At 35.3% G+C, this 21,026-nt stretch overlaps 1 protein-coding gene across 6 annotated transcripts in view; it reads right to left on the reverse strand.

Annotated features, from left to right (window-relative positions):
- The window catches only part of CBLB (Cbl proto-oncogene B), a 71,841-nt gene that overhangs the window by 19,632 nt on the left and 31,183 nt on the right, over positions 1-21,026 (reverse strand). For 3 of the 6 annotated variants that reach the window (XR_015734415.1, XM_087894883.1, XM_034412845.3), the window contains exons 5-13: positions 15,631-15,787; positions 14,656-14,777; positions 13,826-13,963; positions 12,808-12,895; positions 11,358-11,489; positions 6,969-7,172; positions 2,777-2,962; positions 1,637-2,005; positions 657-751 (exon numbers count right to left, since the gene is read on the reverse strand). Coding sequence is in view for 4 of the 6 variants with exons in the window: in XM_087894883.1 (XP_087751009.1) it covers positions 657-751; positions 1,637-2,005; positions 2,777-2,962; positions 6,969-7,172; positions 11,358-11,489; positions 12,808-12,895; positions 13,826-13,963; positions 14,656-14,777; positions 15,631-15,787 (1,491 nt within the window). In the remaining 2 variants the exon portion in view is untranslated. Of the gene's footprint in view, positions 1-656; positions 752-1,636; positions 2,006-2,776; positions 2,963-6,968; positions 7,173-11,357; positions 11,520-12,807; positions 12,896-13,825; positions 13,964-14,655; positions 14,778-15,630; positions 15,788-21,026 lie in introns of all 6 variants that reach the window. The other 3 variants (XR_015734414.1, XM_034412835.3, XM_034412825.3) reach the window with 1 other exon arrangement.

Genomic DNA, 21,026 nt, shown 5'->3' on the forward strand with positions numbered 1-21,026 from the left:
TATGACAAGGTAGAAATAGAACTTATAGTCTCCTAGCAGTTGCCAGGATTTATGAAAAGTTCCGGAGAGAGCCTTTCGGGAGGTAAATCTACTCTTCCCCCATTTTAGAAAATGTTTTTTATCATTATTTAAAAATGAAATATTAGATCAACCTAATGACTCTTAAAACAGACTTTATTTCTCCTGACAAAAAGCCTATTGTTTCAACAAACAGAGATGAAAGAGAAGATGGCGGGTTAATTCTAGAAACTACTTTTTTCACTTTAGTGAATCCCATATTGACACAAAATTATTATTGCCTTATTAACTCTGATTTTTCAGAGTTTTGTATGCATCACAAATTCTGCATTTTTAAGACTTCAGTAAAGATCTATGTTTTGTGATTATAATTATGAAATGCCTATTAACAGAATCTGAAGGATCCATGATATGGTAACTTTCAATATTTATTCACAGCCCTCTTTAATGCTCTTCTATAATATTTTTATTATTTATATTTTTAAAATTCATATTTGAACACCACTTCTAGATAAATGAAGATCTGAAAAGTCCAAATTTGTGAACATATTCTACTCAATACATAATTCTAATTCATAAAAATAAAAAAACTGCATCCTCATAATTTTTATAATTAATGTTCTTAAAATTGAACTTACTTCATATTTGGCATGGCTGAAACAACTGGAGGGGGAGGTGAAATGCGAGGTGGAACATCATATTCTTCATTACCTAGATGGCCATTTGAAAATATCTGCAATAGATAGATTTCACAGGATGGTAATTTGCAAACTATATGCAAGTAAAATGCTCATTTACAACATTTTGAACCCATTCTCATCTTTAATTTCATGATTCATTCTGCCTATCATCAATATCAATTTCATGTGTTCAGCACTATAAATAATTCAGCTAAGGTTTCTTTACACACTTTTTAACAGAACAGAATATGTAACAAATATAACAGATATCTAGGAGAGCAGCAGCTCGAACTAAGAAATTTCCTGACAGTGAGAACAATTAACCACTGGAACAGCTTTTAGAATGGTGTGGATGTGGATGTTCCATCATTGGAGGTTTTTAAAAAGAAATTGGAAAGCCATTTGTCAAGAACAGTATAAGGTCTCCTGCTTGTGCAGGGAGTTGGACTATAAAGCTTCCAAGGTCTCTTCCAACTGTTATTCCATTTTGTATTTTGTTATGTAATTAATTTAGCTAGGGTTCCCTCAAACACTTTAATAAGCATATTCCTTAAAAATGTCTGATATAGAATTTTTTGTTTTTAGTTATTTTACTATACAATTTTCAAATAAATTATAATAGGCCACTAAAATATATATTACATTTACTCTTATACTGTACTATTATTTAAGCATTCATGTTCATTAAACTTCATATATTGTATCATGTATCTTCCAATAGTAATTATGACATTAGAATTGTTGCAGAAATCTTGTATCATAACACATGCAATAATGTTTTCTACTGATATCTGAATTTGCAGTAAGTCCAATTATTATTTCCTATAAATGACTTCCTATTATTTAATTATTCCATACACTTCTCAACAGCATCAGACTTCAAGTTCAATATTCCTAACTAAAACTAAACTTCATGCATCATACCATCTGGCTCTTACCTTGGTACCTTCTAAAGGTAATTCAGGGAATCTGTGCTTTCGTAGAAATAATGGGTCAGAACCCATACGACAATGTCTTCCATTCATATTTGAGCTTGCAGTAAGTCCAGGTTTGGGACAATTATCATTTCCTACTATACGACATCCCACAATTTGATTATTCCCACACACTTCTCTGGGGCACCAGGCTTCAAGTGGCATTGGTTGTTCTCTGGCAGATACACTTTCAGGATGATGCAAATGTCTACTTAACCTATTATCTGGAGGAATGGGTGGAGGCCTTTCTGGTGGAGGTGGAGGTGGATCTCGTATTGGTGGTGGTGGTGCTGGAAGAGGCTTGTCTTGTTTCCTCATCATACCTGGAGAAGACTGAGACATAACACAAAATAAAATGCTTCATTAAGTATATAATCTATACTTAGTGACAAATACAGTATTTTGTATAGTCACTTTAATTCATACATCACTGGCTAAAATGATCAGCATGAAATTAAAAATTAATATTGTAAAATTATTTGAATGAATCAATATAAACACACCCAAATATAAAAGCAAACCCATGTTATAAATTAAATCCAGAAGCCTAATCCTTCAGTGTCAGTTAAAATGATAACATTAATTAAAATATCAATGAACAAACAAGTAAAATAATTAACTTTATAAGGTATCTTGTAATTTTTGAAAAGAACCTAGACTATATAGAAAGTATCAAAGTATCAACACAGGAAGGAGATTAGGATGTTGGTTTGAGCTTGGCAATTTGGTTGCAAATGTTTCGAAATCCATTCAAGGAAACATCGTCAGTTCAAAACACAGGGATGATGTCTCTTCGAATGGTGACAAAACGTTTGCACATTTCAGCAGGAAGGAGAGCACAGAGTTAAATAGTGAAGACACATACACCAGTTTATATGCTTTACTTGTTCTAATTATTGTTTGCTTTTCCAAATACACAAAATATTGACTTCGTGAAAAGAGAAGCAAAAGCTTAGGTGCAGGAATGATTGCAAGTTAATCGATTTCACTGGATTTGAATAAAAGCAGATAAACCCTGAGAACAACAACTAAAGAGGTGGTCAGTATGCTTCTAAGAAAAATAATGTTACATTCCTAAGTTCTATTACTAAATTGTACTTTTACCTTTGGTGAGTTTGTCGGGCTGGCACAAGGGGATCGGGAAACTCCTTTCTGTATTAGGTCCAATCGAGGAGGTACTGGTGGAAGGGTAAGATGGGATCCTTGTATGGGATCAGGAAATGGTTTCCTTCTTTGAGCAAGAGGAGATGATCCTGGAGATGTCACTGGGGAATTCTGTCTTTCATTACACTGCAACAGAAGATGTTATGAAGTATGTCATATTCACCATTCAGGGAAAGCACCAATTTGCAAGTTCTTACTAGGCACCTGTCAATTATAACAATATAAGATGTTTAGACTGGATTTGGCATTTTTTGTCGCTCTATCGAGTCTTTCCCAAGGACCTGGGACAGGCAGATGTGGATGTTTGATGGTGTTAGCGGTATCATCTCAGGATGCAAGCTGTTTTGGGTAAAGCTGCTTTTTCAATTGACTGATGGCGCATTTGTCAATGCCAATGGTGTTCAAGTGGTGCTCTAGTTGTTTTAGGATTGCACCCAAGGAACGTATGACTATTGGTGCTACACTTGCTTGCTTTCTATTTCTATTTGCAGGTCTTTGTATTTTATTATTTACTTTATTAATATTATATCCCACTTTTAAAGGAGCACTTAGCAAAACTCGGCTCTTCTTTTTCTTCACAATTTTATTCATAAATCACACTCTCTGCTCATTTAGCAACCACAATCTGTTTCTTAAATCAGAACAGAAATGGTCATTAAGTAAACAAGTGACTGAAAGAGATACATGTTACAAAAATCACTGGTTGCTGCTCTCTCATTCAGGTAAGTTCTCTCATACAGTGTCCTATGCCAGACCCGTTTTGCTTAAAAAAGCTATTTATTCCTGACCTGCTTTTCTCCAGAGCAGTCCTTTCCTAAAAAGTGCTAATGGCAAGTTGACAAGCTCATCTCTGTGACCTTAAATAGTTGATCCATCCATTGCTGACTGAAACTGACCAGCCCTTATTCAATTTCACACTGAAAACTTGTCCTGCCAACAAAATTCGGTAGAAAATGTGCGCATTTTGATTTTTTGTTTTTAAATTTATTACCACCATGGTATTTATGAAATTGCTTAAATGCTGCTAAATGAGGGGTACCTATAGTTCCGTCAGATTTGGATGAGAACTTCATAAACAACTAATAAATTTGGTGTTAGGGTTGTTAGATACCCTCATTCTGATTCACTAAATTGTTTCCTTCTTGGAACAGAACAGAGGAGAAATTGTCCGCTTTTGACAGCCTTTTATCCCACTTTTGCCAGTTAACATTCAGTATTTTGTTGGCTTTTAATAAATAATTATTTGAATTTTCATCTTCATGAAATGTTTAATAACAAAGCAAGACATGATAAATCTGCTTATTCTTTTTCTATTTTTACCCCATACTTTTAATATGTCACTTACTAATGAATGTTCTCTCCTAAAATGTTTCTTTATATCAAGCCAAACGTTTGATTGTAACTTGTAAAACAAGTGGAAATCTTCTCCCTCAACAGAGGCAACCCAGCAAAAGTCAATATAATCTAGTCTATTATCTAAATTAGACCACTAGCGTTATACAATTTGAAGTTTCATACTGCTTGACTACCTCACTCTTTGGAATCTTGTAATATCATTTATGCCGGTCTATTACTATAATAAAGATTTGATTGATTCTAATGACTTAAATTTAATCCTCAATCTTTTGTTGGACCACTTAAAGTTAGTTATTTCTCTCTGTCAGTAATTTAGTGCTCTATCTTTAGTTTTTATTAGAGTTCTTTAAAATAGAAAACTAAGCCTTAGCAGAAGGATCCTTACCGTTGGATGTTTTCTGAAACAAGACTGTTTTTGCTTTCTGCAGTTATTTGCCATTATGTTTTTCAGGAGGTAATTTGTTTTTAAAAAAGGATCTTAAATTACTAGGTATTTCATTTTTATAACAGTAATGCCATTTCAGTTCTTTAATCTGATACTTTGGTATTGAACCATACTGTGTAAGATCAATTCTAAAGAGTTCTTTAAATAAGTAAATGTAAAAAGACTATCATCGGAAAATAATTTCAATTTCTGTTCTCAAGTTTACTAATTTGTTTCCTGAAAATATATTGGTGCATATATGCATGTCTGCATATGTGTATGTTACATACACAGACGGACATAAAATTATACCAGTGGCCAACTTTATGCAGGCTGGATATCAGCCAGCACTCAGCATGATTGCCACCTAGCCAAGAAATTCAAGCGAACCCAAATTGTGACATTGTTGTTAATGATTTTGTTTATATTTGCTTCCTTCTTTTACCTTCATTTATGTTCTGGCCTAGGCTTTTGAGACAGTAAAAACCACACAATTAGTCCCCAAAACCCTCTTTTTATTTCAAACGCTGTGAATTCTGTTCATTCCCAGCCCGTGATGAGTCACAAATAGTTTTTAAAGAGTCCGACAGAAATCTGCCACAGTCCTTCGGGATAAGGCAGATAAGCACCCACCTTTATCTCCCTTAACACGCTGCCAAAGACCTAATTGGCAATTAGTTTTGCAAGGCCACATGGAGCACAGAGTCAAAATGGAGCTTCAGAATCTAAACCGACAGCACAAAAAAATCGCTTTCTGAAAAGGCTCACATGCCTTTGCTCCTCCTTTATTTCTTATGAGAGGGGCCAATCATCTCCAACCCTTACTCCTGAGTCGCCCCTTTTGTCTTAACTATTCTTGCCTTCTGGCAGCTCTGTGCATGCGCGCACTGGGAACAGGCTCCCCCTGTTCCTCTGCCTCACTGACATCAGGCTCTGGAGTCAGCATATAACTCCACGATGGCCCTGACCCTATCTCAGCCTCCGACGCAGAGCCCTCATCCGAGCCTTCCTGAGAATCCAGGACTGGCTCATGTTCCTCTCCAGCCTCCTCACTGTCAGACTCTGCTGCCAGCTCCGCAGCGGACCACAAAATTTATTGATTTCCATTTGCAAATTAAGTGGGAGAAGTTCTAGAACTCTATCCCCAAATTATCTTATATAGGGTAGGCAACAGTACTAAAGGCATAAACACAGCTTAAATATACCCACTATAAAAATTTGTTCTACGTATGATAAGCCTACTTTCAATCAAGTTTTATGAGATCTCTTAGAATTTTTTATTTAATCCTCAGAACATTCAAATGGGTTGAAATATAGTAAAATATGAAAGATATTAGCAGTACATGCATAATCAGTTATGGAATGATCTTCAGCTATAAATTGCATACATATATGAAGTGGTGACAAAATAGGTTGGCAGGAACCCCTGGCTCAGCAGTTGCTAACAAACTACAATATCATTGATACTAGCAATTGTAGTTCAGCAACATTTGGATTGATACAGCTCGCTATTGTAGAAATTAATCTTCAACTGTAATTAGCTATTATAATTAATGGAATATCAGAGTGAATCTGTCTCTGATACCTGGTTTTAGATAGAAAACATAGGAAATACTCATGTATCCATACCTTTCTCATGGAAGCACTTAGATTGCTAGAGTTAGAAATAAGCTGCTGAGCTAAATGGTTTTCTATAATAATACAAAAGGATTCTTCTTATTTTCCAACATTCTCCATGAAATAGAGAGAATGCATCAATTTACAGGCAGTGAATATGCAATGATGTAATTTAGTCTACTAGTTCATATTTTTACGCAACAGTTCGTTTAGTCAGTGTTCGAAGTGACAATAGCATTGAAAGAAAGATTTATGACCGGTTTTCACACTTATAACCATTGCAAATTCTTTAATCTAGGGATGTCAAACTCAAGGCATGGGAACCAAATCCAACCCGCGGAGTGGTTAGATCTGGCCCGAGAGGCCACCATGGAAACAGTGAAGGACCAGCCTGCAGTGCCTCTGCTGAGAAAACGGAGCTCGGGAGGGCCATTGGCAACCCTCCTGAGCTCCATTTTCACTGGCAGAGGGTTGCAGGAGGTTGCCACAGCCGAAAACAGAGATTGGGAGCCCATTTTCACTGCCAGAGCGCTGGGCCTCCATAGGCACCCCTGATGCAAGTGACATCGAGCTCACCATGCCCACCCTGGCCACGCCCACCCTAGCCCCTGAGATCAAACACAACCCTGATGCGGCCCTCAATGAAATCGAGTTTGACACCCCTGCTTTAATTGATGTGTAAATTATAATTGCAAACTACAAAGTCATTGCATATTTCAGGAAAAAGAGAAGTACCTTTCTCACAGAAGCTAATCGATTCATCATCAAACACTCTTCTCTGTCATCATCATCATCGAAATCAAGCATAGGAATACCAAAGCTATCCAAAATACTGCAGCATCTTATGTTTTCATCTCTGGGATCAAAGGGATCTACGATTATGGGTTCAGTTCCTTTGATTTCACAACGGCAAAAAGGACATCCTTGACCATCAGATTCCTGAATTATGAAAAATAAAAATGTTTAAATGCTGAGAACTATTTAGCACTATTTTACTACATAGAAGATTATTAACGTAATGAAAAACATATTAATAGTATTTTTAAAAACACAGATACAAATATGGAGACAAAGAGAGAGAGAAAAAGCTTCAAATGAATAGCAGCACCAGCAATTTTCTATTACATACGATGTTGGGAAAGACCAATGGCAGTTGGACAGACTATCACACTCTTTGTTTTTACATAAATAAGATACATTCATGCCTTTTTGTCAATCTTAATATATCTCAAACATACTTAGAAATTAGAAAAAATGATATTATTCCTCATGTTAGGGAATTTAACTTACCCATCAGGGGTTCACAATCCCTGGTGATCACAAAAAAGGAAGTGCAAGATCTATTTCACAGACAAAAGCCAGGAAAAGCACCAGGCCCAGACAAGATAACTCCTTCTTGCTTAAAAGTCTGTGCTGACCAATTGGCCCCATCTTCACCTGAATCTTCAATAAATCACTAGAGATGTGCTATGTTCCTTCTTGCTTCAAATGCTCTATCATCCCAGTGCTGAAGAAGAGCTCCATCAAGAAACTGAATGACTATAGACCAGTTGCTCTAACATATGTAGTTATGAAAACCTTTGAAAGGCTAGTGATGTCCCACTTGAAAACCATAATAGATCTGCTGTTAGACTCCCTGCAATTTGCATACCAAGCAAATAGATTGACAGATGATTTGTTAATATGGTTCTGCACTACCTTCTACAACATCTTGAATCTCCAAAGACCTATGCAGGATCCTCTTTGTAGACTTTAGTTCAGCATTTAATACCATCATTCCAGATATTATTCTAACTAAACTAAACCAGCTAGCAGTACCTGCACACACTTCTAAGTGGATCATAAGCTTCCTAACAGACAGGAAGCAGCAGGTGAAGCTAAGCAGAATCACATCAGATACCTGTACAATTAGCACAGGGCCCCCCCAAGGATGTATGATGTCTCCTCTTCTCTCTATATACCAATGAGTGCATCTCAAACAATCCATCTGTTAAGCTACTGAAGTTTGCAGAAGATACAACAATGATTGGTCTCATTCGAGACAACGATGAATCCGCATACAGACAGGAGGTTGAACAACTAGCCTCAAGATGCAACCGGAACACACTCAAAACCGTAGAAATGGTGGTAGACTTTAGGAGAAACCCTCCCATACTACCACCTCTTACAATACTAGACAACACAGTATCAACAGTAGAGACCTTCAAATTTCTAGGTTCTATCATATCTCAAGACCTAAAATGGATACCTTACATCAAAAACGTCATCAAAAAAGCACAACAAAAAATGTTCTTTCTGTGCCAACTCAGGAAGCTCAAACTGCCCAAAGACCTGCTGATATAGTTCTACAGAGGAATTATTGAGTCTGTCATCTGCACCTCTATAATTGTCTGGTTTGGTTCTACAACGCAACAAGACAGACACAGACATCAGAGGATAATTAGATCTGCAGAAAAAACAATTACTATCAATCTTCCATTGAGGACCTGTGTGCTGCATGAGTCAAAAAGAGGGCTGTGAAAATATTTAAGGACCTCTCACATCATGGACATAAATTGTTTCAACTCCTATACTCAAAACAACCCTATAGAGCACTGCACACCAGAATAACTAGACACAAGAACAGTTTTTCCCCGAACACATCACTCTGCTAAACAAACAATTCCATCAACACTGTCAAACTATTCACTAAGTCTGTATTACTATTACTATTCTCATCGTTCCATCACCCATCTCCTCCCACTTATGACTAATACTGTAACTTGTTGCTGTAGCCTTATGATTTATATTGTTTCCTAGTATGATTTGATTGCTTATTTGTACCCTATGACTATCATTAAGTGTTGTACCTTATGATTCTTAATGAATGTATCTTTTCTTTTTATGTACACTGAGAGCATATGCACCAAAGACAAATTCCTTGTGTGTCCAATCACACTTGGCCAATAAAGAATTGTACTGTATTGTATTGTACTGAAAAACACAATATTCTTTACTTATCAAAGAATGAGGTAATATGTACTGTTTTGGGAATATTGCATAATATTTTATAATAGTTTATTGTTGACACCAGATGAAAAGATGCATGCTGCTATTTGTGAGACTTTTTATCTGATTGATTAGTTACCATCATTTGGTGTTGACTCTTAGCAACCACACATTTTAGTTGTGAGAAAGTAGTGCAATAAGCTAATGATCAGAAACCTATTTAATGCAGGATTCTTTTAAGAAATCTATATTCAATGCACTTACATCAAATATTTCATTAAGAAGTTTAAGGCGTTTTCTCTTTTAATTTTTACAACAATCCTGTAAAACAGATTGTAGCAACTCGTCAAAAGTTACCAACAGAATTTTATGGCTGTTTGCGTATGCAAATATGGATCTCCTTAGTCCAATCATCACATTGCAGTGGCTTTATAGCCAATACCGCTTATATATTATTTAACTCATATTTGATTTTTAGAACAGTGGAGCTGCAACTTACATAGTGAAAAGTTTAGGGCTGAGGAGTATAATCTTTTAGTTTACTAAGGACTAAACTGATGTCAAATCCTAAAGTCTCATATCAGAAGAGCCAACTACCATTGTCAATCCTTCTTAGGCATTTATACCATTACTTATAAATATGTAAAATATATACTTTTAAATTTTTAATACATAAATTAGGCATTTAATTTACTGAAGTCTTTTTAAACATTATAATGCAAACCAAGATTTAAAAAAATACATGCATGTGCCCACCTATATAATTCAGTTTGGGTTTTGGGCATGTACTTGTCAGATTTTAAAATGTTTACTACAGAAAAAGTGCCAATTTATTCAATGACTTCTGCTTTATGCTTTAAGTTAAGTTAGGGATCTATGCAAAATTATATAACAATAAAAAAGCAAAATATGGCTATAGTAATATATACATAGAAATCAATTAGAAACCTTTGTTTAGAGAAAAAATTCATCTCATCTTACCTTATTTTAGTTGTATTTTTATTTCAGTGCCTTTAAAACAAAGGATACCCAACATGTACAGGGACTGATCGACCTTCGGCATAAAATATCATGCAAATGTGATTTTGTATTCACTAAGGAGCTGGGAGTAACTTATTTTATTAAGTAAAACAGATGCTTTATTATGATAAAAAACTACCAGAACTCTCTCCTTAGGCATCTCTAACGAGCCATTATGACAGCAATTAAACACTAACCATTGGCAAGTAGAAACTGAACTGCTGCAGTATATTCCCTTCATCAGCTTGTTAATTATACAGAAGTTAAATGTGCAGTGAAATTTATTTTAAACGAAATGACTGTTAATGAAGGAAAACCTAATACTCCATTTACTTGGATGTCACTAGCTAGTTACAGCTTGACTATATATTAAATGTTTTTGTTTTATTAAAAAGCTACATTCCCACTGATGCTATGACCCAGAAAAATTCTATGATACCGTGCTTCTAATTCTATATTGTTTTCACAACTGCTTCCAAGAGAACATCCCTATCAATGAATAAATGGGAAGATATTTTTTAAAAAGAGGATTCCTATCATTTATGCAGCCTCTTTATATTATAGTTAATTTTTCTGATTAAGTGATTTCAGAAGTTACAAGTCAATGTTGCAGATATTCTTAGTGACTGAATATTCATCTTAGGTGGGAGAATTATACTGTTGGTTGATTTTTGTCTCATTTATTTGAGAATATTTTTCTTTCCATGCTCAGTTATGTCCCCTTGCTATTACAAGTGTCAAACCCTTAACAGCTACTTACAAACAAAAAATAATTCAGAGTATTCTTTAAACAGATTTGTAGTAACAAAGGACAATAGAATTAAGTTACATCAAACTTGGAAATGTTAAATTCAATAACCAGGTTTGTTAGTACCCAGTTTTTTAAATCTTCTTGCTAACTACCACCTACCCTACACTGCATTTTCCTGATAAAGAATATAAAAGTGTTCTACACTTACAGTATTTGAAAGAAGTTATGCTATTTCTCTACATATGAATAAACTATCATTTCAAGATTTATTCCTACAACTAAAACATTAGTTAATGTATCAATACAAAAAAGAATGAGAAGTAGAAAAAGGGCATGTATGAATTTGATTACAGAAGGACAGTTACCTGCCATGCAGTCAGGCAAGATGTACACATCAAATGTCCACAAGGTTCAATCTTCACATCTTTGTCATTTTCAGCACAAATTTTACAAAGCTGGAATGTGGAACCCATTTCACAATATAATTCATATTGTTCCTGAAAAGGAATGACTGCAATGAAGAGCCTCTGAAAATGATAATATAAGAGCTACTTGGCTTACCATTCAGGTTGTAACTTTTACATCATAACATATACTAGTAAGACAAATTCTTACTGAAGATATTCATATATTTATATGTTATTGTTTTTTCAAATACATGAAAATATATTTATACAAAATTTCTATTGCTCATAAACCATAAAAAAACCACCCACCCAGCATTGTAATGCCTTAACTAAAATAAATTATTCTGATTCAAATCTGTTGCACAAGAATCTACTTCATCAGAGAAATAAAGCATAATTTGGTTTTATTCAAACATTACCAGTAGAGACAGAATTTTTAAGTAGAGAGCCAAAGACAAAAATAGTCTTTTGAATCCCATCCCAAAGCCTACCATCAACTGCATCAGTTAATGATAAAAGGACAGTAGTTCATTAAAATTTGCCCTAATAGATTAATTCAGGTTTCAGAAATCACGAATACTTTTTGTGATTTATCTAAACGCATCAAGCCTTTTAGAAAGGAATATTTTTATGATATTTATTGGATTTGGTATTATTTAATAAGTAACTTTTTTGGTAATACAATTATTATAATGGCAGTAATACAAAGTCTTGACCAGCAGGAGAAACTGCGCTTAAAGTATATATTCTTAAAGTATATATTTCTTTTAGAATTTTAAACAAAGATTTGTTGCTGCCTCCTAGCCATTATTGAAATAAATACATTTAAAGTTAGGGGAAAATACAAAATATGGGTAAAAATCCCAAAATACTGTAAAAAAAGTTAAATAGAACAATCTTAAACTTCAAAGTGATGAAAGAGAATGGAGTAAAACTTAAACAAAATGATAAAAACAACTTAAAAAATCCACCTGTCCCTTTGTCATGATTAATTTTCTGAAAATTAAATGAAAACTAGTTTGGGTTAATTTTTTTCCATAGGAATAACAAATTCATTAAACTAATATGCTTATAGTGATGCATACTTAAAAGTATCTGAAGTACTGGTATCTTGGCAAATCTTTTCTTAATATGGTTAGCCCAGTCCAAACTGGATTTTAAACTCATACTCAGAATTTTCATGGTCCTTGAGATGTGTTGAACTGCTGTCTCCAAAACCCTTCATCACTACAGCCATTCTGACTGCTATCAGCCTAATGATCAGTTATCATCATTAGGAGACACAATACATAAACTGTTTTAAAAATGTCTATATACATATACACCCACACAGATATATATATATAAATAAATCCTTAATGGATATGAATGAATAACATACACTCCAAGTGAATAACATACAATATACCTGTGTAACTTTTATATGATCATGTGGAATAGGTTCACATAGTCCTGTCAGATCAGGATTATAACTTCGTCCATCTGGATAAAGATAGCTGAAATGGAAATAAATGTTTGGCTCTTCATTTATATACCTATTGAATACTTAGATGATGAGTGAACAGTTTTGCTTTTTCCATTACAAATAGTCTTCAGTTAACTATGGTAATTGAGACAAGAATTTCCATTGCTAAGTGATGTGATTGTAAAACTTGATGTCATATAGCACAACAGTGATGACAGTTGCAGCAGGCCAGTTGCCATCATTAAGTAAGGACTACATGGGTTTTTAAGCAAGGATCTCACATGGCTGACTTACTGGCAGCCTACCCATTGACTTTGCTTGTGGAAAGCCAGTAGGAAGTCACAAATTGTAATTATGACTGTGGATTATTGCAATTGTTGGAAATCTGGGCTGGTTGCTAAGTGCCTGGATCATGATCACGTACAGTAACTGGGAAGTTTCATTTGTAACTACCATTTATTCAACACTATCACAAATTGGAACCATTGCTGAATGAGTGATATTGAAAGACGATCTATACAAGTATCTCCTGCTAAAAATTCCCTTCCAGAAATGCCTGTTTTTCATTGAAAGATCTATATTCTTAATGTCTTCCACATAGAAGACTCTGCTAACTGCACCCCACTTTCCTCTGCTGATTTCACTTCACAATTGCCATCATTCTAGTCCTGTTTGCCCTAATTGGGGACACAAGAAAAATTCTCAGTTGAACGTTTTAAGGGAAACTAGACTTTACAATTATGATAATCCAATCAGATCAAAAATACTTTAACTCAGGCATTATGATAACTCAAACCCAATCGTATCGCAGGTCGTATTGTGATCTATCGGGATTGTTTTTGTGCTTGAGGAGCCAGGATGGGTGTGGCCTGCATGGGCCACAAGTTTGATACCCTTGCTTTAACTTGTGCCTGTTGTATTAGTAACCCATACCTTCTATATATAAATAATTTATACTCACAATCCTTCCCGGCTGCCATCGATTAGAGCTTGAAATAAAGGCTTATTGTGGGGTATGGTCTGTAAAATATTTCCATCACCAGTGACATAACCAATAGCCCACTGCCCAAGTCGAGTGCAACTTAATCTGAAAATGTAGCTGTAAAACGAAGGACAATGCTATAGTGAATAAAAGAGTTGATAAAGGCGGGATAAAAATTTAAAAAGAGAAATTAGAATATTTGTGTAATCTAAATTTACCAATATTTTCCACTTTGGTTAAAAAAGTAGACAAATAAAATCTTATGTTGAGCTTTATGGAAATCTAACTATTTCTTAATTTAGTTGTAATCAGACCCAGCACTCAGCTGAAACTTAACTGTTTGACTAACAGTGTATTATAAACATTAAAAACAGTTTCTTTACTGTCAAATAGTTCTAAGTACTACATGGTTGCTCCCTCAATTCCTATGTATAATGGCCATTATTATAAGTGCTTTTTTTTTTAATATGGCTCACCATGTCACTAGTTTTCCTATCACCACTGTTTGGAAATGACAACAACACAAATCATTTTTTTTAATGGAAAATCTAGTTGTTCTCAACAGACCCCTAGCTAAATATATTCAAGTTTTCCTGTTTCTACATATTGTTCATGAGGATAATTATTATGATTTTGAATTATTTCCTCCCAATCCCCCTGAACCAAATCATCTCTTACTGCAAAGTTTCTGGTTGTAGTCCAATGTCATTAAATTATGAAATTTCCCAGCCATCCAGAAACATGACTAACTAGTGGCAACCTTCCATAATCTACTGAAGTAAATTGGCAAAAAGTACTGAATTCATTACCTTCCTGGTTTGGTGCTATATTTCTGTAACCGTGCTTTAACTTCATCATAAGTAAGAAATGCCATATATCCAGGATGAGTCACAGCTAAGAAGTTCCAGTTTCTTAATATTGAACCCCAAGGCTAAGAGTAAGTGAAATATATAAATATGTATTTATATGTATATACTTAATATATTGTATATTTACCTCAATTTCCTCTAAGAATAAAGAAAACATTTTCTGTAATACTTGCTACCATCAAAGATAACAGCCATTTAAAGTTAGTTACAGTGAAAAATAAGGCATTTTAAAGTAATGTTCAGATTAAAAAAATAGCTTAAAAGTGAGCAACGAATTAAGAATCTGAATAGTATCACAAGTTAATGGAAATAGTTCAAGGCTGAAACAATCCCATTTCAGATCCAAAACTAATGAAATATATAAGCTTTTATTAAAACGATGAAAGCACTATCACACTGCAAACCCTTTGGACTATTTTGTAAAAAGGAGCAGGACTTCTGTCATCTGTTGCTTTCATAAGTCTGCCATTCACCCCTTAACATTTATATCATGTCTAGATGAAAGCAATTTCACGTTCTGAATAAAAATTTAGACTAATTAAAAATAAGAAATGAAAGCAGCACATGAAGAGAAGGAAAATGGGATTTAATTGGTAACTAGATCAGTTCATGTTTTCATGTGAATTCATTATTGCAAACAGTATTTTTTTAAAATCTGTATGTGTACCTTTTGAAGTTTTGTTACCCGCAGAACTAGTAATATAGTGTTAATTGTATTACCTCTGCTATGGAAAACATAAAATATATCAAATTTACTAAAAAGAAACGATATCCTGAATTAAAACACCTCCTAGCAGGAAAAATTGACAGAAAAAAATTATAAAATTCTTCCATTTGTCTAAAATTGCAAAATCCAGCTATGTTCAAATAATAGAAAAAAACATGTTCAGTATTATTTCAGTTTAGCTAAATTACCTGAAATAATCTTGTGAAGATATCAAATTCAAAAACTGAAATATAATCATTGCATGTTAGATCAATAGTAGACTTCAAAGCCATTGCTTCCAGACCAGAACTAATCTGATGCACCTCATGAAGACATTGTCGGAATACTTTCCAAGGCACTATGGTCCTACAATAAGGAAACAATACATATGTGTGTGTTAGATAAAACACCATTTTTAATTATATCTTTTATGTACACTGAGAGCTAATGCACTTAAGGCAAATTCCTTGTGTGTCCAATCACACTTGGCCAATAAAGAATTCTGTTCTGTTCTGTTCTGTTCTGTTCTGTTCTGTTCTGTTCTGTTCTGTTCTGATCTGATCTGATCTACCCTACCCTACCCTTTTCTATTCTATTCTATTCTAGCTGTCTTTAATAACCATTTGTTCAGTGACTATTCAAGGTTAAAACAGCACTGAATGAGGAGTTATGGTAGGTTTCCATAATCATGGCCATCACAGTGTCCCCATGATCATATGTTAATTATGATTTGCAATTGGCTCACAATTATGACATGGAGGGATCTTGCAGTTGTGTGATTACCATTCTCAACTTTCACTGCTACCTTCTGACAGGAAATTTCTCATTAGTTCTAGGTTGGTTCACTCTTTCATTATTTTCCATCCATTGCTTCTTGTCTTGCCTTCAGGTGCTTTGGAAAATAGATTCTTATTTGTGACAGCCCTTTAGATATTGGAACACTGCTATCATGTCATCCCTAGCCCTTCATTTCATTAAACTATACATATCCAATTCCTGCATCCATTCTTCATGTTTTAGTTTTCAGTCCCCTAATCATCTTTATTGCTCCTCTCTGCACTCTTTCTAGAGACTCAACAACTTTTTTATTGTGGACACCAAAACTAGATGCAATATTCCAAGTGTGGCCTTACCAAGGCATTACAAAGTGATACTAACTTTAGAAAAAGTACTAACACTTCATGTGGTTTTTATTCTATCCCTCTGTTAATGAAGCCTAAGGCTATGTTGGGTTTTTTGGCAGCTGCAGCATACTGCTAGCTCATATTTAAGTGATTGTCCAGAAGACTCCAAAACCCTTCTCATAGTTACTATTATTGAGCCAGGTATCACCCTGCATTTGGTTTTTCTTCCTTAAATATAGAATTTTACTTTTCTCACCACTGAATATCAATTTGTTAGATAGGGCCCAGTGTTCAAGTCTATCAAGATCCTTCTCTGTGTTGAGCCTATTTTCTAAAGTGTTGGCTATTTCTGCCACCTTAGTGTCATCTGCAAATTTGATGAGTTCTTCTTTTATCCCCTCATTTAAATCATTTATGTAGCTATTGAAGATTACTGGGCCTAATACAGAGCTTTGAGGAACCCCGCTGCATACTTCCTTTCACGTAAATGCAGTTCCATTAAGGATTACACGTTGGGTGCGGTTCGTCAGCCAGTTACATCTGGTGATAATGTTGTTTAACCTACATTTTTCTATCTAATCAAGTAGTAAGTTATGGTCTATCAAATGCCTTACTGAAGCCCAAGTAAATTATATCCACAGCATTTCACTGGTCCACTAGTTTTGTCACATTGTCAAAGAATGCAATAAGATTTTGCTTACAGTATCAGTTTGCTTATCTACCAACAATATTTCTATTTTACCTGAATTTTACCTTGTTCACTCTTCTCAAGTACATTAGTGAAAGTATTCAAGAATCAAGAAATCAACTTGGAAGTGAGATAGCAAGGAGCAGTAGATTTGGAAACTACTAGGAAGTGGGTAGTTCCTTGTTCTAAAAAAGCAGGAATACCTCTATAGCAGGGATGTCAAATTAGCATCGTCACGGTGGCGACACATGACGTATTGTGACTTTTTCCCCCTTCACTAAACTGGCACGTGACGTATCCACACCATTGGCCATGAGTTTGACAGCCCTGCTCTACAGCATAGTACAGAAGATGGAAACTTGTAGGACATCATGGGTAAATAGCCAAGGTGTCAAAGAGTAGTATATAGCATTACTTTCTGGAAACAACTATAGAAGGGAATGGAATGGAATTATTGCAAAACTGTGCTCCCAGGGCCCAACCCTAGATTTATTTAGGAGACTAGCACAGCCAATGTTATTAAAAGTTATTAGGAAGTTCAAGTAAACTAGCAAAAACTTCCTGGCATAAGTTATCAACAGACCAAAGCAATTTTATTCCAATTTCCTGATTGGAATGCCTGTTAAAGTAGTTACATATTTTTCTTCCAAATGTGCCTAGAGTTACAAAGCCATTGCCTTTTCTTAGGCAAAGGTATTAAATTTAAGGCCAGATCTTCCTCATTAAAGAAAGTTACTCTTTTTCTCTAAATGGCATTTTAGCCTACTTATTTAAACTGGAAGAGGTCTCCCTCCAAAAAGATATTAAATATATCCCTGAATGGGGACAAATCCAACATGATCAGATATCAGCCAAGTTAAGCAAAAATCAAGTAAACAAATGCAGCCTGCCTACATCTTCAATATCCACAACTAAAAGAATATTCAAAATGATAAGATAGGAGCTTGCTGTATGTACTACATTTAATATTTGTGTTAGTATGGCATTTAACTATAAATTATTTATTTTAATTACAGGTAGTCTTCGATTTACAAATAGTCATTTATCAGCTGTTCAGAGTTACCACAGCCTTAGAAAGGGTTCTTTATGGCCTATATAGCTCTTTCAGCCATCGTACAATGTTATGCTGCCCTTCCTCTGTGGTCACATGATCACATTTTGAGTGCTTGCCAATTGGGTCACATTTATAATTGTTTGCAGAATCCTGTGGTCATGAGACTGTGATCTACAATGTTTTTTGCTGGTTTCCTGTGTTTTTTGCCAGTTTCTGGCAAAAAAACCACCCATTTAGGAACATGGATTCATGCTGATTTGCTTTGTGTGATTTGCTTAACGATTGTGTGATTTAGACTTACCACTGTGCAACTTGCTTAATGACCACCATAACAAGATGTAAAATCAGGTCTGATCATGTAGTTGTCTTACAACTTTCACAATTTACAACCCAAATCCCAGTCCCAAATGTGATTGTAAATTGAGGACTACTGTACATTGGTAATCATATTTGAAGCTTAACATTTATATTAACTCAGTGATGGCGAACCTTTCAGAGACTGAGTGCCCAAACTACAACCCAAAACCCACTTATTTATCGCAAAGTGCCAACACGGCAATTTAACCTGAATAATGAGGTTTTACTACCTAAAATAATGATAAACAAGGCAGAGTTCAGCTAATTGTTCTAAGAAAAACGTGATAAATGCACTTTTATGCCCTTCAATTTTTTTCTGCTTTTGAAATATTACGTTTAGCAACAATAAAAAAGAAAAACTTTTGTAATATCATTTCTCTTTCCTCTCTCTTTCCCCCCTCTCTCTGCCTCTCTTTCCCTTCCTCACTCCCTGTCTCTCTCTCTCTTTCCTTCCCCCTGTCTTTCTCTCTCCCTCTTTCTCTCTTTCCTTCCCTCTCTCTCTTTCTCCCTCTCTGTTCTATTTTTCTTTCCCTTCCTCTCTTACCCTCCCTCCCTCTGTTTCTCTCTCTCCCTTTCTCTCTCTCTGTTTCTCTCTCTCTTTTCTTCCCTCTTTCTCTCTTTTCCTCCCTCTGTCTCTGTCTCTCTCTCTCTCCTCTTCGTCCCTTCCTCTGTCTCCCACCCCCCGGGGGGGGGGAGGAACCCCTGGACTTAATAAAAATTAAACATTAAGGGTTACAATTAAATGTGTCAGGGGACTGAAGCAGAAATAAAATCACCCAAGTTCAAGTATGCAGCACCAAACATTTTAAAGCTCTATGCAGCGAAATTAAATGTGCCAAGTTCACCCTTTGGGTCCCATTCTCCTAAACTTCTCCATATTGAGAGTAATTCCACAGGCATGAAATCTCACTTCTCCTCAGCCCAAAGAAAATTCATAATTTCTCCTTCCTCATATTTGGGCAAAAAACCTCAGATCTGTGTTTGTAAAATATTTTTTTAATCCACCACCTAACTAGTAGATCACTTGAAATTCAGATTCAAGTTGTTACTTTCTGCATTTCTTTAATTTCTCCCCTTGATCAGCAGAGCAAATCCCTATTTTAATATTTCTGTGATTTCACCATCCAGTTCTGCAGCATTTCCTCATTTTAGCCTGCTCGCAACATTTATTAGGATTTCTCTCTATGTACACATAACACCTCCTCATTGTAAGTCAGTCTCTGTCTCCTCCTCTCTCTCTGCCTCTCACCCCCCCCCACCCCCCGGAGAGGGGAAGGAACCTCTGAACTGGTAGTGTGGGTGGTGGGAATCTGACGTCTGGAGGTTGACAACCCAGGAGCAGTGCGCCAAAGACCAGCTGGTCAGCGGGCAGGCGGGGCATCCCAACACAGGCAGCTCTGCAGGAAAAGCAACTGATTGAATATCAGTTGCTTTTTTATGCCGAGCAGACACAGGGTCGCAATGTGGCTCTGCACTAAATTTGCAAAAGCTCTGTGAGAGTAGGGGGCAGGCCATGGGGGCAGCAGCAGCAAATGTACTGCAACAAAAGTGGAATGCTGTTTCGTGAAATTTTTTTAGTCCTTCAAACTTTTGTTTCCCTGCAAACGACAACGAGAAACGTGATGGAGATGGGCTGGGGCGACAGCGCACATGCCCACAGAGAGGTACTAACCACCTGTCCACCAGGGTACTAATTCATTGACTATCATTCAGAATGCCCTAAAGAAGCATGTTTACTTCATTATCTCATTAAGCACGGTTGTAATTTGGTATTAACTGCTGCTTTTAATTTTTTATTTTATGACTCTATTTTTGTTAGTATTGATTGGCTTTTATTTTATGCTGCTTTGAGCTGAAGTCTTTGTTTCTACCTGTTACTTTTTGCTAATCATGTTTTGATTTCTGCCGATCGGTAATTATTAATACTCCCTTCTGCCTTTTCTTCTGAAAATCTTCCTAATAAGTGTTTGTTTCTAAATATTTATTCATTTATTTTAGATTTCTTTTTTTAAAAAAAACTTTATTATTTTTATAGATAGCTCAAGGGCAAACACACCTAACATTCCTTCCTCTCCCTATTTTCCCACAACAACTTATGAGGTGAGTTGGGCTGAGAGAAAGTGACTGGCCCCAAATCACCTATATTATTTATAAATGTAAAACTAGTATAACACTGATGCCACATTACAGTGGCATATAGTGGTTACCCAAAATTTTGTTGCTAATGGCAACAGCTTGTTTTGAATTTTTCACTTAATTCATACACATTGTGATTTTACTACCTATTACAAAGTTATTATATCTTCAACACTTGCATCATAACCAGGTAAATCTTTGGTAAATTACACATGATATGTAAAGACTTGTGATATATACAACAAA

Source organism: Pantherophis guttatus, chromosome 5 (genome assembly GCF_059756535.1).
Source record: "Pantherophis guttatus breed Tessera chromosome 5, ASM5975653v1, whole genome shotgun sequence".
Classification (NCBI taxonomy): domain Eukaryota; kingdom Metazoa; phylum Chordata; class Lepidosauria; order Squamata; family Colubridae; genus Pantherophis; species Pantherophis guttatus.